Genomic DNA, 15,207 nt, shown 5'->3' with positions numbered 1-15,207 from the left:
ACTTTATACACGCGTGCATTACTCATGATAACAGATGGCGGCACAAACATCAACAGCAAAAATCATTTGCATGTTGAACTGGAAAAGTATGTATAAGCATGTTTCTAAAAATCCATGCATTTGGTGATGTTGAACTGGAAGTTTAACACATTTGGTTGGTAAGTTTTCTCAAAATATTTGAAAAATGATGATGTTTATGTCTAAAATGTCTTTTTCTGTGTCTGTATTCTCACCCTCTTGCTATTGTTACAGGGAATGTTCCAATTAAGGGAGGAATAGTTATCTAATCTGATCTAATATTCATCTAAATTGGATCCTGGTGGACCTGTCAAGAAAAGGGATGGGAAAAGTGATTATATCCATTTTAAATGTATTTTTATTTTCATCCATTACTTTATTTCTCCCATGTTTGTCATAGAGTTCCCCCAAAAAAATGGTGGTGGACTTACATGCAAGAAATAAAGTAAATGATGCTAAAGAATCTTCAAGACAGTAATACAAAAAGTAAATAAACGAAATACTTAATTAAGGTATTGTAGTAACCAAATGGAATAACCATAAGGAAATTGGAAAGACAGTAAGATACAGCATTTAACAATGAACCAAAATATAGTGACTAAAAATCAGGATGCTGAGAACAATTTGTTAACTTGTGGCACACCTGGGCAAGCCAAAAGGGGAAAAATAACAGCCATAATGATGAGACACAAAATGCTACACAACAATGATATGAAGATAATGATCATGACACGTTGGCGACAACAATGGAATTCACACAGTGAAGTTATATTTGCACTTGTGACTTGTTGTGAGTATAAAGGGAGGTAAAATAATGAGGGAAATTACATAAAAGGGATTGAAGAAAACATGTAGATCGTTTAAATATCTTAGTCTGTGTAAAAGCCATGTTGAAATGTGGTGTCCATTTATTATAATTTGTCCAATACAAACAAATGGCAATGAAAACTTCTAAATCTGAAGAAAAACAAATATTCAGTACTTAATGTTAATGAAGGTCAATTGTAATTTGCATGACAGCAAAAACAAATCCCAAGCATAATAGCAATTCTTTATTTTTATTATAAACAACTTTTCTCATTTCAAGTAGAAGCACAAGATTGAAAACATTAATATTTATTTCTCTGAAGGACCAGTGGTTAGGGACCCCTAATCTAGTGTCACCCCCTCATAATATTATTATTTGAAAGGCAGAATTCATAACACAACACTGTTAGAAATTGTGTTACAATACTTTAAAAATGGATTGACATCACAAAGTCAAAGAAAATGTGTTGCTGAGGCCCACATAGTATCACATTTTGTTGGGTTTTTGTGTGGAAGTGTGCACAAGTTTTGCCCCTCCCCTTGTAGCCATGTGTTTTGAGTTCATTTGATGAGCCTTTTGTTTGTAAGGAAAATGTTTGGTGATGTCTGGCTTGGAAGCATTTCTACATTTACCTTGTCCATCCCATCCAGTAAGTAATCTTTTTGCCTTTTGTCACTTTACATATCTTCTATTTATTTTGTCACTTAGATATATAGTTTTTGTTATTTAAAGCCTTACATTTTGCACCAGAAATGTTTGCCGCCTGGGTTCAACTTTGCCACAGCTGACTTAAAACATAACACATCTGCACACATAACAAGGCAATATATTTAGAGTCCACACCTACAGTTCTCACAATTCCGTTGGCAAAGTGTTATTTCCCTCTAGTGAGGCAATACTTCTATTTTTGCCTTAAAGCATTGCACTCTTTGCCTTCTCTCTTGCTTTCCCCATTGAATCTCCACAATAGCAATGTCACCATTTGCCATCAGTTTACCGACAGCACATCACCTCTCATTTGTTACTTCTTGAATTCTGCTGGCATCAGCAGTTAGGTGGCAGCCGCCATTGATGGTATGCCGCAGAAGGAGCAAGGAATTTCCGCAGCACCTGAGGTTCCTCTTACCGCCAACTTCTCGTAAGTTTACATCTCTAACAAGATGGATAATGATTATAATACTGGCCTATTTCCTCATTTCCTTCCCATGGGTAATATACTATAGCATTCCCCTTTTATTAGGTAAATCAGTTTACTCTGATTCTTCTCATGGACTACATTGGCTGCTTATTTTTATTTTTTTCTCTGCTGTTTTTTTTTCACTTTATGGAACAGTTTGTCTTTTGAAACCAAGCCGATAGTTCTGATTTCCTCCCTCTGGGTTCAATGTTCAGATCGGGAACACAAATGCCCGCAATCGCATTTTACTGACAAAAAGTCTTATGAATTAAGTGCAATTCATTCCAATGTTGAGCATCATTTGCAAGTTTAAAAAAAGGCCCTTGTGCTTGATTTCTGCCCTACAACAATTATTCTTCTTGATGAGCAGGCGATTATAAATGAGGCAATTAACACGCTGTCACATTGGAGGGGAAAAGAGTCTTGCAGCTTAGTCCCTCTGATTTTTTTCTTTTCTTTTTTAACCTAACAAACTTCAAGCTTGAATTTAGTAGACATAACACCCACTGTCAAACTGTCAGAAGGTGGGCTGGGTGCTGGAGGGTCAAGTGGGTGCTGAAGTCCCTGGGACAGCAGTGTGTCCACTGTGGACATTTGACCCCATCAAAAAAAAAACACTGAGCAGTTTAAATAGGGTTGACGTATCCTTCTCTTCAATCACCTGGTTTAAACACACACACACACACATGCACACACTCTTTCTGTTGCTGCCAGTGTCCCCGGGCGAGGTCTGGGGGCTGTAGAAAGTGGGAACACATTAGCCTAATAAGGGCCATCTGGTGGCCATTCATTAACTTGACCATCCTTGAAGTCCCTGACCCAAAATGTCATTTTTCACTTGATTAGATTAGATAACTTTATTCATCCCGTATTCGGGAAATTTCACTGTAACAGTAGCAAGAGGGTGAGGATACAGACACAGGAAAAGACATTTTAGACATAAATAAATAGGTAAGAAATAAGTTAATACATACTTAAGCGTGTTGCTGAAATGTATATATATATATATATATATATATATATATATATATATATATATATATATATATATATATATATATATATATATATATATATATATATATATATATATATATATATATATATATATATATATATATATATATATATATATATATATATATATATATATATATATATATATATATATATATATATATATATATATATATATATATATATATATATATATATATATATATATATATATATATATATATATATATATATATATATATATATATATATATATATATATAGATATATATATATAGATATATAGATATATAGATATATATATAGATATAGATATAGATATAGATATAGATATAGATATAGATATAGATATAGATATAGATATAGATATAGATATAGATATAGATATAGATAGATATAGATATATATAGATATATATATATATAGATATATATATATATATAGATATATATATATATATATATAGATATATATATATATATAGATATATATATATATATAGATATATATATATATAGATATATATATATATAGATATATATATATATATAGATATATATATATATATAGATATACATGCATATAAACATACACAGTTGAAAAAGAGGTGGCATGAGAAGAAAACTGGCCGGAAGTGAGATGGACAGTGAGAAGATGACATTGTTGGTTAGAAGATGGCATTTTGATTTCCAGGTCTATGCTTTGACGATAGCCAATGTTTCAAATTAATGCAAAAAAAAACAAGCAAGATCAGTGTCATTGCAGTTCATTTCACACTTTTCTTCTTTTAATACTCAAATCCCAATTTTCTCTGAGAAATGGTTCTTGTTAAGTTGATAATACCAAAGCAGCCAGACAAGAATTTGTTCAGATTTGCAGTGTTATGATATTCTTTTTTACAAGTATAGCACTCTGATGTTTAAATTCTGCAGCACATGTCAAACGTATCAACAAGATTGTTAAAAAAAAAAAAAAAACGAACATAAAATAAAAAGATTGCTGCATGCTATGTTCAAGGTTGTTGAAGAATTTATGGAACCATGGTTACAGCAGGTGATGAGAATATTTGCAAACGCTCCAAATCAATAAAAATGCTGTACATCTGACCAGCTTTTATATATATTTTTTCAGCCTCTTTACTGCCTTTCAAAGAGTGTCGAGCCAAACATCTTCCCTGACATCAAATCCTGTGAGTATATTAAAAATGTCAACTTCTCTTTTAAATATTTTTGCTCTGGGGATATTCAATGTCACATTGATATTACTGAGAGGGAACTTGAGGCTGGAAATTTTAAATGTACCCGTTAAAACTTCCGAAAGGCACTTCAGAAGACATTTATTTGCTTTTCAATATTTTGTTGGGGAATAATCATTGCGATCTGCAGTAATATAAAAATATGCAATCATTGGGTGAAAAAAAACTGCATTTTGAAGTACGTCTTGGCAGAATTGGTAGATATTTTTTCTTCAATCCCATGGTGTTTCATCTACCATGAGCAAAATATGTTTCTTCTGTCACTCTTTGTTTGATTGGCTCATTAAAAAGTTCTGTCCTATTGAGGACCTTTGTCAAAAGTCACACATACTTCACAAAAAATGTCTATTTCCTAGAAGACAAGTTACATCTTAACAGGTATGTCTTGCTTCTCCAAGACAACACGTTTCCTTGGTAACCACTGTTGTTCAATTTAAAAAAAAAAACACACACAAAAGGGGTAAAAAAAATACATTTTAATGACTAGTTGAGTGTTAAACCTCTTCAATTTACTTTTAAACTAATTCCAATTACATATGAGCTTGCAAATGTCTTTTATCCATTTATCTCAGGCACCAATCAGCATGTCCTATTACAAACAATAATAGGTTAGCTAATAATGCAGCTATCACATTCACTTTAAAGCATGTTTACCTCCTCACAATCCATTATAAATGATCATGTTTGATTCGTTGCCAGCACGCCTGCTGAGATATTTCCATTAGGAGGAGGACTGGACCACAACAAGGTTGATTATCATTCTCTCTTCTCTTTAACCTGCATATTCCGGCGGTGGAAATAATTTAATTCACAGCGCAAAAGTATGGTCTTTTGTATGACCTTTGTAGAATAGATTATATATATTGCACTATAGAATAATTAAAATTTATATATTATGCAAAATGTAACTGCTACATCCTAAAACAAAACAAAAAAGAGCATGTTATTATTATTATTTTTATTATTATTAATCGGTATTCCCTTATTTAGTGATTTAGCTTTATATAAACAAAAGTGACTTGATTTACAGTTGATGTTCATTTATAAATTTTGTATTTTTATATGAAATAATATTTATATGGCACCATGCTAAAGAATGATAAATTAGGGTGATAATAAATAGAAAATAATTTTAAAAAATGAAGACATTGCTTTTTAGTCCATCATTAAGTTGCACTACATGCAATTTTCTAAAAGTTTTTAAAAAAACAGACTCAAACCATGCTTTTTTCTCCCTGAATTCACAGGAAGTCAGAATTCATTTCACATGTCTACAATGTTTTTTTTATTTTTTTTTGCACATCAGGTGTTCCCCTTTGGGCATAGCACATCAAATCTATATCTAGAGAGACTGCTGCTACCATTCTTATTACTGAACACTAACTGGGGAGAAAAAAAAAAAGAATAGTTTCAGAACATGACAAGTCGATGATCATCTGTGCCACTCATGTATTATTATTGTCAAAATAGTTTTTCTAGATTTATCTTTAAATGTGCATAATATGGAATATGATAGCAGTATATTGCAATGAGATAAAGTACAGATAACAGATGTACACATTCACGTTTGTCCCTTTATTATGGAAACAAAATGTTAAACCCATACAAATGAAGGTGGTTGGACAAAAATACCATTCACAAATATCAACATGTATCAGAAACATGTTGATTGTGTCGTTTTGAACTAAAACATCCATAAATATGCTGAGTTTTTCTTCTCTGCTTTAAATGGCTCTTTATAATGGGAATAGTTAGAATTGTTTTCGTTAGGTTTAACCTGAAAGGAGCATTTTTGCCCAACCAAATTCCACTGCCTAGTAAACAATAAGGATCTTTGGGTGATTATAAAATGCTATAACGTCCTCTTAGTGAAAATAGTCTGAAAGTGGCAAGGCCGACCAACAGAAATACAACACATTGTCTTGTGGTATTTGATGCTTGTGACGTTTTCACAACTCAATATTTGTTCAGGCTATTAGTTGTGCTGGTTACATTGATGCTGTGGTTATGCACAATGCACACGCAACATCTGTGGAAATCAGCCAATGTGGACTCAGCTTGGTGGTGCGCACACAGGAATCAAACAAAGCCTGTCACTTTTTAACATGTTTCTACTCAAATATTTCACATTTTGAACTTGACGTGAGTCAATGTGTTTGCATGCTGCAATGAGATTGCTTCCTATTTGCAACCAGAGCGTGTGGTGCATTTTTTCCTCTCCAAATCATTAGAAAAGTTAGTGTAAAGTTGAGAGTCATGAGGTGCCTTTGGCAAATCCTATAACATGAGTTATCCAGGTTCCAAAAAAAACCTCTGCTGTGGAAAAGATGGTAGCTTGCTTACCACGCTCCACGAGGTTGTTTGTCCTCCCAAATATGTTTATCTATATTTTGAAGATGAAATAGATCACTGGTGTCAAAGTGGCGGCCCGGGGGCCAAATCTGGTCTGCCGCATCATTTTGTGTGGCGTTAGAAAGTAAATCATGAGTGCTGACTTTCTGTTTTATGATTAAAAAAATATATAGTCAAGACCTTCCAATAATGACAAAGGAAAATGTAGCCAATTTGTGAAGTTAACTCACCTGTCTTCTGTGTGGGAAGACTGGGTTCGAAATCCCGGTCTGGAAACAGTTTCCCTTTATTGTTTCATTGTATATGTTGTCAAGACCTTCCAATAATGACAATGGAAAGTGTAGCCAATTTGTGGTACAGAGGGTTGTTCACCTGACTCCCATGTGGGAGACTGGGGTTTGAATCCTGCTGTTGTTTGACTGATCACCACACTATGTAGTTCAGTAAATCTAATAACTTTAAACTAAACACGAAACACATTTTCCCTAAGTTGTTTCTGTGAACTTGTAGTCAAGAACGTCAAATGATGTCAAAGAAAGTGTAATCTCATTGTAGCGCAGAGGTTAACACACTGGTTTCCCGTGTGGGAGACCTGGGTTCAAATCCCGATCGGGACACATTTTCACTTAGTTGTTTCTGTGGACTTGAAGTTAAGTCACTGAAATGATTACTAAGGAAAGTGTAGTCACTTGGTTGGCGCAGAGGTTAGATCTCTGGACTCCCGTCTGGGAGACCTGGGTTCGATTCCCGCCGCCGTCGTTTGGTTGAAAATACTTGGAAAGAAGAATTGGTAAATGGAATAAGAAGAAGAAAAAAAAGAAAAAACTTTTTAGTTTATATTAAACACTTAGTCATACTTTTCAGCAAAAGGTTATATTCCGAACTGCCTTCGGCAGTTCGGAAGACAGTTGAAGGACCTGTCTGTGCGAAAGGCGTTCTCGGGTCGGCCTTCGGCCGACCCGAGACCGCTTGCTTGGTCAGTCAACCGCCGACACCGGGGATCGATCCAACACCTCTCCGGCCGAAGGCGAGTGTGCAACCCACTACACCAACTCGTGCCCCACTTATACATAGGTGTTGAAACGTTTTATCCAAGGAAATGGGGTGAAACACTTAGTCATTTTTTGGACAAAATTCTTCATCCACCACTGAATACTTATATACTTATACACTTAGACATTAGAACTTAATTTTTTAACCGAATATTTGGAAAATCTTTGCAGGCACTTGGATTCGAACCAAGGACCACAGATGTGGGAGACTGATGACTTAGCCACTGGGCCACCACTCTGTGAGAGAAGTTAGTAATACTTATACATTTATCTCATTCATTTACTTGAATAATATTTTGAAAATATTTGCAGGCACTGGGATTTGAACCCAGGACCACAGCTATGGGAAACTGATGGCTTAACCACTGGGCCACCGCCATGTGATAAAATTTGGTAGTACTCATACTTTTACCTCTTTCATTCACCAGAATAATATTGGGAAAATCTTTGCATGCACTGGGACTTGAACCCAGGTCCACAGAGGTGAGAGACTGATGACTTAACCACTGATCCACCACCGTCTGAGAATATTGGGTTGTACTTATACTTTTACCTCTTTCATTTACTTGAATAATATTTTGAAAATATTTGCAGGCACTGAGACTTGAACTCAGGTCCACAGAGGTGAGAGACTGATGACTTAACCACCAAGCCACCACCTTCTGAGAATACTTGGTAGTACTTATACTTTTACCGCTTTCATTTACTTGAATAATATTTTGAAAGTCTCTGCAGGCTCTGGGATTTGAACCCAGGACCACAGATGTGGGAGACTGATGGCTTAATCACTGAGCCACCACCCTCAAATAATATTTGGTAGTACTTATACTTTTACCTCTTTCATTCACCAGAATAATATTGGGAAAATATTTGCATGCACTGGGACTTGAACCCAGGTCCACAGAGGTGAGAGACTGATGACTTAACCACCAAGCCACCACCTTCTGAGAATATTTCGTAGTACTTATACTTTTACCTCTTCCATTCACCTGAATAATAGTGGGAAAATTTTTGCATGCACTGGGATTTGAACTCAGGACCAAAAATGTGGGAGACTGATGACTTACCCACTGGGCCACCACCCAGAGAAGGTAAGCAGTAGTACTTGTACTCTTATCTCATTCATTCACCTAAATAATATTGGGAAAATTCTTGCAGGCACTTGGATTTGAACCCAAGAACAAAGAGGTGGAAGACTGATGACTCCACTGGGCCACCACTCTCCAAGATAGGGCAGTAGTATTCGTGGTTTTGTCCCATTTCACTCCCAGATCATACTTAGTACTGAAATGGTTCATCCACCAGTCTGTCTAAAGCAGGGGTGTCAAACTCCCTTTGGTCTGCGGGCCGAATACAGCTTAACCAGTAAACCAGTAAACTCATTGCAAAATTACATAGAACTAACAATAAGCCCACTTTTCTTCCTTTGTATTAGTCACTAATACTAATAAATAGTGCAAATAATAAGTAACTTATCAAAATGTTTAGTAAAAGAATTTTCCTTTTACATTATGAACAATATATTATGAACAACCTTTTACCAGGTCAAGGTGGTCCGAGTTCCGCCGCAGTGTTGCTTTCATGTTGTCTGCACGTACTAAAACACTGCGTCACCTAGCGGATAATATAAGAACTATCAATTTTAAAGAAAATTCATTTTTTTTTTATACAATGCAGCTTTCTTCCCCGGACCGTACCAAACCACCAGACGGACCGGATCCGGCCCGCATGCCATATGTTTGACACCCCAGCTCTACACCAATAGGGCACACTTAACTTTGTCATTATTGGAAATTATTGACTACACAGGATTGTTTCTATTTAAGGGAAGAATAATTTCCAAATAGGATTTGAGCTATGTTATGACGTGCCGTGGCGTAGAGTTTAACTCACCTGTCTGCTGTGTAGGCAGCCTAGGTTTGAATCCCAGTCGGGAAGCATTTTCCCTTAGTTATTGTTGGCTTGTCACCATGGCCAGTAAGAATATTTGTTTTAAATCTTTTATTCACTTAAATTATGTGTTTACACGAGAACATAACATTTATAATGTCCTTTGGTGGGATTGAAATACACTTTTTTTTTTTTAAATACGGTATGTAAACTGTTATTCTCTGATGCCAGCACACGGCCAGCACAAAAGAAAATGACCTGTACAACAAAAAAATAAAAATAAAGATGGAGTACAAAATGAAAAAGATAAACGTCTGCGTCTTGAATGTTGTATACATTACATTTGCCTTTTTCTCGTCACTGTTCAGCAAAGATACAAAAGGACTATTACATTATTTATTTTGCTTTGTCCGTTTAGAAGAGAACCTGTAAATACACTGATGATTTTCTATCCACTTGTAATGTGGAAAACTATCCTCTGACCTGGATGAGAGAGAGAGAAAGCCGAGGGTCTAGTAGAAAGAACCAGAGATAGAATTCTTACATCTGTGCATCACCGACATTAGACAAAAGAAAAAAAAATCCTTCACCCGACGGGTTTTTTTTTTACAGAGCAACATTCACAAAAGCACAGGTCAGTGTCAGCATGGCGAGGGGAAGGAAAAGGAGCATGAACTTGAAAGCGGAGAGATTCCAGAGAAAGTTTGCGTACCACAAAGAGTCTGCACACATTTCCTTTCCTTCCTCTATGCATTGGCAAACAACTTGCTCACCATTTGTGCTCCTCCGCCAACATTACAACCGAAGAGGCTTGGGGAAATATTTCTTTTGAATTGCCTTCCTCACCAGTCCGTCCGTCTGTCCAACATTAAACTTATGGGAGCGTCCCAAAAGGATCATGGCGGCTGCATTAGGCTCGGACGAGTCAATTGGTTGCAGCCGTTGTTGCCGTGGCAATAACAGGAAGTCATCATCAGTTATCCGCTCCGATTGAGGGGGAGCTTAAGCACCTGTATGGCTTAGAGGAGGAGATGAGCAGGGAGGACTTGGCTTGGGGGGGTTCTTTTGTCCATTGCACTTGTTTGAATGTTAAATTTGAATATCATCTTGCATTTTTTTTACAAGTATACAGTTCTATTTTTTTATATTTATATATATATATATATACTCTTTGATATTGAATGATTGATTTTTCTTACTCATTTATCTGGCACATTCCTTTTCACATCAGTGTCCGCTGAGGCTGCTCGAAGAAGAAGAAGAAGAAGAAGCTGGTACAGTGAAGTCCACAAAGCTCATGATTGTTCTGCTCGAATGGTTGTTGATTATTTGAAAGAGGAATGGGTCAGTAGGGTGAAGGCTATGTATGTGTGTGTTTGTGTGTGTTTGCGTGTGTTTGCAGGGGGTTTAATCGCTCCCTCCTGGTTTCTCTAAAGAAGAAACAAGCCAGGAAGTAAGAGAAGAAGCAGCAGCAGCCAGCAGGAGAAATGAGGCCTCAGAGGAACGTGGCCCCCCGAACTGGCACTTCGACAACCGCCCATCTCCGACTCGCAGCGCGGCTTCTCGCACAGCAGGCCCGTGTAGGCTAAGGGGCAGTTGCAGCGGACGTTGTTGATGCAAACGCCCCCGTTTTGGCAGCGCATGAGCTCGTTGTCGCACACCCGAGCTGTCACGGAGGCAATGTAAAAAAAAAAAAAAAAAAGAGAGACAAGAGTGAGTGGATTGGAATATTTTTCATGGCACATTACTTGAGGGGCTCACTTTGAGGAATAAAGAATCTATTAAAATGTGCCCCAGCATCAAAAAGCATGAAGTTACATTGATTTAGTGTAATTGAATCACTGGGTTTCCCCATTGGGAAACATATGAAATTTGAATGGTGAGGAGAATTTGGATAAAAGCACATTTAGGATTTTATAGCTATATTTTATCCAATTCACATACAGATAATTGGCATAACTATATATTTTTTTACACTTTGTATTGTACCTGTATATGAAATAATATGTTGTAGTAAACATGCTTTTCATGGGTAAGAAAAGTCAACAATAACAGTGCATATAAAGAAGATGGATTAATGCAAATTAAATGCCAACAGTCATGAGTAACATTTCAAAATGTCAATATTTGTCATTTGGATAGTACTTTGAAATGAGAGTACTTTTCTGATCACTGTATTTTTCAAATGTAAGCTGCACCAGGCAAAACAACATAAACTAATAAAATATACTTTTTATAAGTCACATTGGAGTCTAAGTTGTACTTTGAGGAAAACATATAGTATTGTCAAACCTTAATAAAAGTCGCAGGCTCTGCCAAATTCTGTAAATATTTCTGTGCGAGTAATAGTATGGCAAATTAGATACAGTAGTACCTCAACATACGAGTGTCCTGGGAGAAGAAAGGTATCAAAATGTCAAAATTAGAATAAAGTTTAGTGTTAGGTTCAAACACAAACTTACTCAAAAATAAGTTTAATGAATTAATTGGTTTATATTATATTATGGGTGCGTTACAATGCAAAAAGTCATTAAAAGGCATTAGGCTCGTATATCGAGGTACCACTGTACTTGAAATGGGTACAGGGCATTAGAGAATAATAATAATGAGATAATACATCATTTATCGGGGTACCCTTGTTTTCAAGTAACTCCAAGATTGGCCATTCTTTTAGTTCTGTTGTAAGCAAACCTTTTAGCTTGACTTCAGAACACTTTCAACTTGTGCACTTTAACAATAATATTTCCATGGTAACAAAGCTGAATCCGCACTTTCTACTAAGCTCGTGAGGCTCTTCTTTTACCTCCCCAAATGCGGCGACTTTAGACAAAGTGAACATCAGGTGAAAATTGGTGTATATTTAGAGCTGGGACAGCGAGGCCACTACATTCCCGCCGGAGGCAAGCTGTCAAGCAAGCTGCAAGAAAGCAACAAAGCAAGGCTGCGCAAACTAATAAACCAACAGAGACAAATAAACAATGATAAACACGGGAGACACTTCTACCCAATCCGCTGCTTTTTGCGTGAGTGGAAAACAATATGGTAAGCAATCTAGGAACTCGATGGGACATAAATATCTCAACAACAAATATCGGAGCTCTCAGCTGGATGCATGCCATCTCTCGGGAGGAGTCAAATTGAGCTTTGATGGGAGGCATACTAAGAAATATTGACTTCTATTTAGACGGCGTCTTGTTTGTGGCTGCTATATGGCTCGGCGTTTGGCTTCAGGTCTTGATTGGCCATTTGCCAAGACAAGGCAACAAAACATTAGTAATAAAACATTACTTTCTTTCACATTAATATCTGTTTCAACAATGAGTCAGTCATTAAATTGGCAGTTATTTTTAATCTCTTTAAGCGTGATAATTGAATATAACTAAAGTGTGGTGTAGACATCCTGATAAGGGGACTTAATTAGAGAATTTAGCCATGTTTTGATCTCAAACTGGTCAAATTGTACCTTTTGATGGTGTTTTATATGTTATTTGGATCATTTCAAATTGTCTACACTGTATAAACACTATTGAATGGAATTTTTATTAAATATATTTTTTGTAAAACCTATTTCGGCTCTAATCCGGATTGTCTCGGTCACTGGTAGCAGACAAAACGTTAATATTGTCATGACTTAAACATTTCCCTATCACCTATCCGCCTTCTCGCTATATAAATATAGCGCGCCAGCAAGCAATGTACCCAGACAGTCGAGCTGTCATCGTCATACAGGGACATCTTTAGAATCTTGAAGTTAGTGCATAAAAAAGTGCATCGACTATGTCTACTTTGGGGGAAATATGTGCCATGTTGCATTTGTACGTTTTTTTTATGACTTCATAAGGGGATTTTTAATCATTAATATTGGGAGCAATAGGCCAAGGTTGAAAGGTATATGATTTATAGCAACAAAGCCCAGGGTCTTGAATATCTCCAAATGATTTTAGACCACCTAGAGGGAGGGCTCAAGATCTCACTCTATTTTTGATGGTGAGGATAGTGACTATAATGGGTAACTACTGTTATTTCTGTAAGGATAAGACCAAAATTGTTGAAATTTTTGATAGTATATCGTATCTTCTCCATTGTTTACATGTAAAAAAAATGATGGTACGGCTTTACAAATATAATCTCTTTAACTATCATACTTCATCTATTCCTCCTTTCAATATTATCCCTTGATCTTTTGTCCCCAGTCCTATTCAATGTCTCGCAGCGCCATCTATATGCATGCATTAGCATTTTTTTATTCTGTCGTGTGGGGTCTTTCGTATTCTTAAGATAGGTAAAGATTTAAGAATTTGTCTTTGGTGCCACCAAAAAAACTGTGAGGAAGAAAAGGAAAGGTACAGAAGCGAATTCATTAAAAGAGGGAGTTTACTGGAATATCGCAGAGATACGATCAGGACACAGGAGAGATGCCTCTAATTAGAGTTTGACCTTTTATCTTGTCCCTGTTGCGCAGAGTAAAAGTCGCTCCCTTCCGAGAATATTCACAGCAGCTCTGATTCCTGCTGAGCAACATAAGAAAAACTGACCTGTTGAGATCAAATTCAATGAATACGGAGCATTTTCCATATTTTTTCTAGCCTGAATCTGTTAAAGTATTTACAGAGAAAAACAAAGCTGAGATATTGTACGTGCTATAGTGTTTGAATTTTAGTAAGAATGCAAAACTACTGTATTTTTCCCATTATAAATTGCTCCAGAGTATAACTCGTACCAGCCATAAATAAGGAAAATACATATAATAGTTGCAATTTTGGGGGAAATGTGTTAAAATATTTAAATCATATTGAAAGGCAAAATAAAATAAGAATAAATATGAGAACAGCAGGGTGAATAATGGTCCATCTGGAGGATGTTGCACTGTTATTAAATAGAAAACAAAATAAATCACTCAAAAGCCTCCAGTATACATCTGGCATCACCCAGCTGGTCTGGTTCAAAACCATAACTAAGTAGCTTTTGCAAAAGGTCAATTATAAACAGAGGCCCTATTGCGGTCTATTGTGAAAATAACATGTAAAATGGGATAAAAATCTAATTCCAAACATAAATTGCTCTATGCCAAACTAGGAAAAATACTGCGATTTATAATCCGGAAAATCCGGTACATAAAATAATGTTTTCTTGTCTGGTGACACTGATGTATCTGTGCAATATATTTCCAGATAAAAAGCAAAATAAATATTAAAGAGAAGCAATATTTATTAATCAATTTTGTACTTACACAGTTCTGTTTATGAGATTTTGTTTGGTCAATTTCATTAATGTTTACAGTGGCTAAAATTGCATCACTAATTTAGTTTTGCATATAATACACATGTTAATGAGATCATCTAACTATGATGACTAATGTTAAACGGCAAATTTTGACAATTATTGGGTTTTGCTGAGAGGCTTTGTTTTTGTGACCCATTTTTTTGACATCATTTCCAATCAATCCCATCAAATCTGACTGTACACAGAAAATGCACAGGTAGTAAATGATAAGATCTGGCGCATTTACTTTTGATGAGGGACAATATTTGGTTAGGGGGTTGATGAAGTAGGCGTGATCTGCCAGGAAGTAAAATGTGTTTGGTGAGAGATTTCTGATTTAATTGCATTTCTCTGTCTGCATACAAATGGAGACTTG

The 15,207-nt window shown here is 35.9% G+C and overlaps 1 protein-coding gene and 1 long non-coding RNA gene across 10 annotated transcripts in view; one reads left to right on the top strand and one right to left on the bottom strand.

Annotated features, from left to right (window-relative positions):
* Positions 1–590: 590 nt before the first annotated feature.
* LOC144209506 (uncharacterized) lies at positions 591–10,249 on the top strand. The gene is made up of 6 exons (XR_013329146.1): positions 591–1,475; positions 1,875–1,964; positions 4,152–4,209; positions 7,851–8,072; positions 8,274–8,770; positions 8,838–10,249. It is a non-coding gene; the product is annotated as an uncharacterized LOC144209506 (long non-coding RNA).
* A 697-nt stretch (positions 10,250–10,946) lies between these two features.
* Positions 10,947–15,207, bottom strand: part of ntng1a (netrin g1a) — a 127,515-nt gene continuing 123,254 nt past the window's right edge. For all 9 annotated transcript variants that reach the window (XM_077735850.1, XM_077735858.1, XM_077735851.1 and 6 more), the window contains one exon: positions 10,947–11,235. In XM_077735850.1, coding sequence (XP_077591976.1) covers positions 11,000–11,235 — 236 coding nt within the window. In that variant the 3' untranslated portion in view covers positions 10,947–10,999. The remainder of the gene's footprint in view (positions 11,236–15,207) is intronic.

This window comes from Stigmatopora nigra, chromosome 16, assembly GCF_051989575.1.
Source record: "Stigmatopora nigra isolate UIUO_SnigA chromosome 16, RoL_Snig_1.1, whole genome shotgun sequence".
In the NCBI taxonomy this organism is placed as follows: Eukaryota; Metazoa; Chordata; class Actinopteri; order Syngnathiformes; family Syngnathidae; genus Stigmatopora; species Stigmatopora nigra.
Note: the sequence above shows the minus strand (reverse complement) of the source record. Positions and strands in the feature narration are given on the sequence as shown.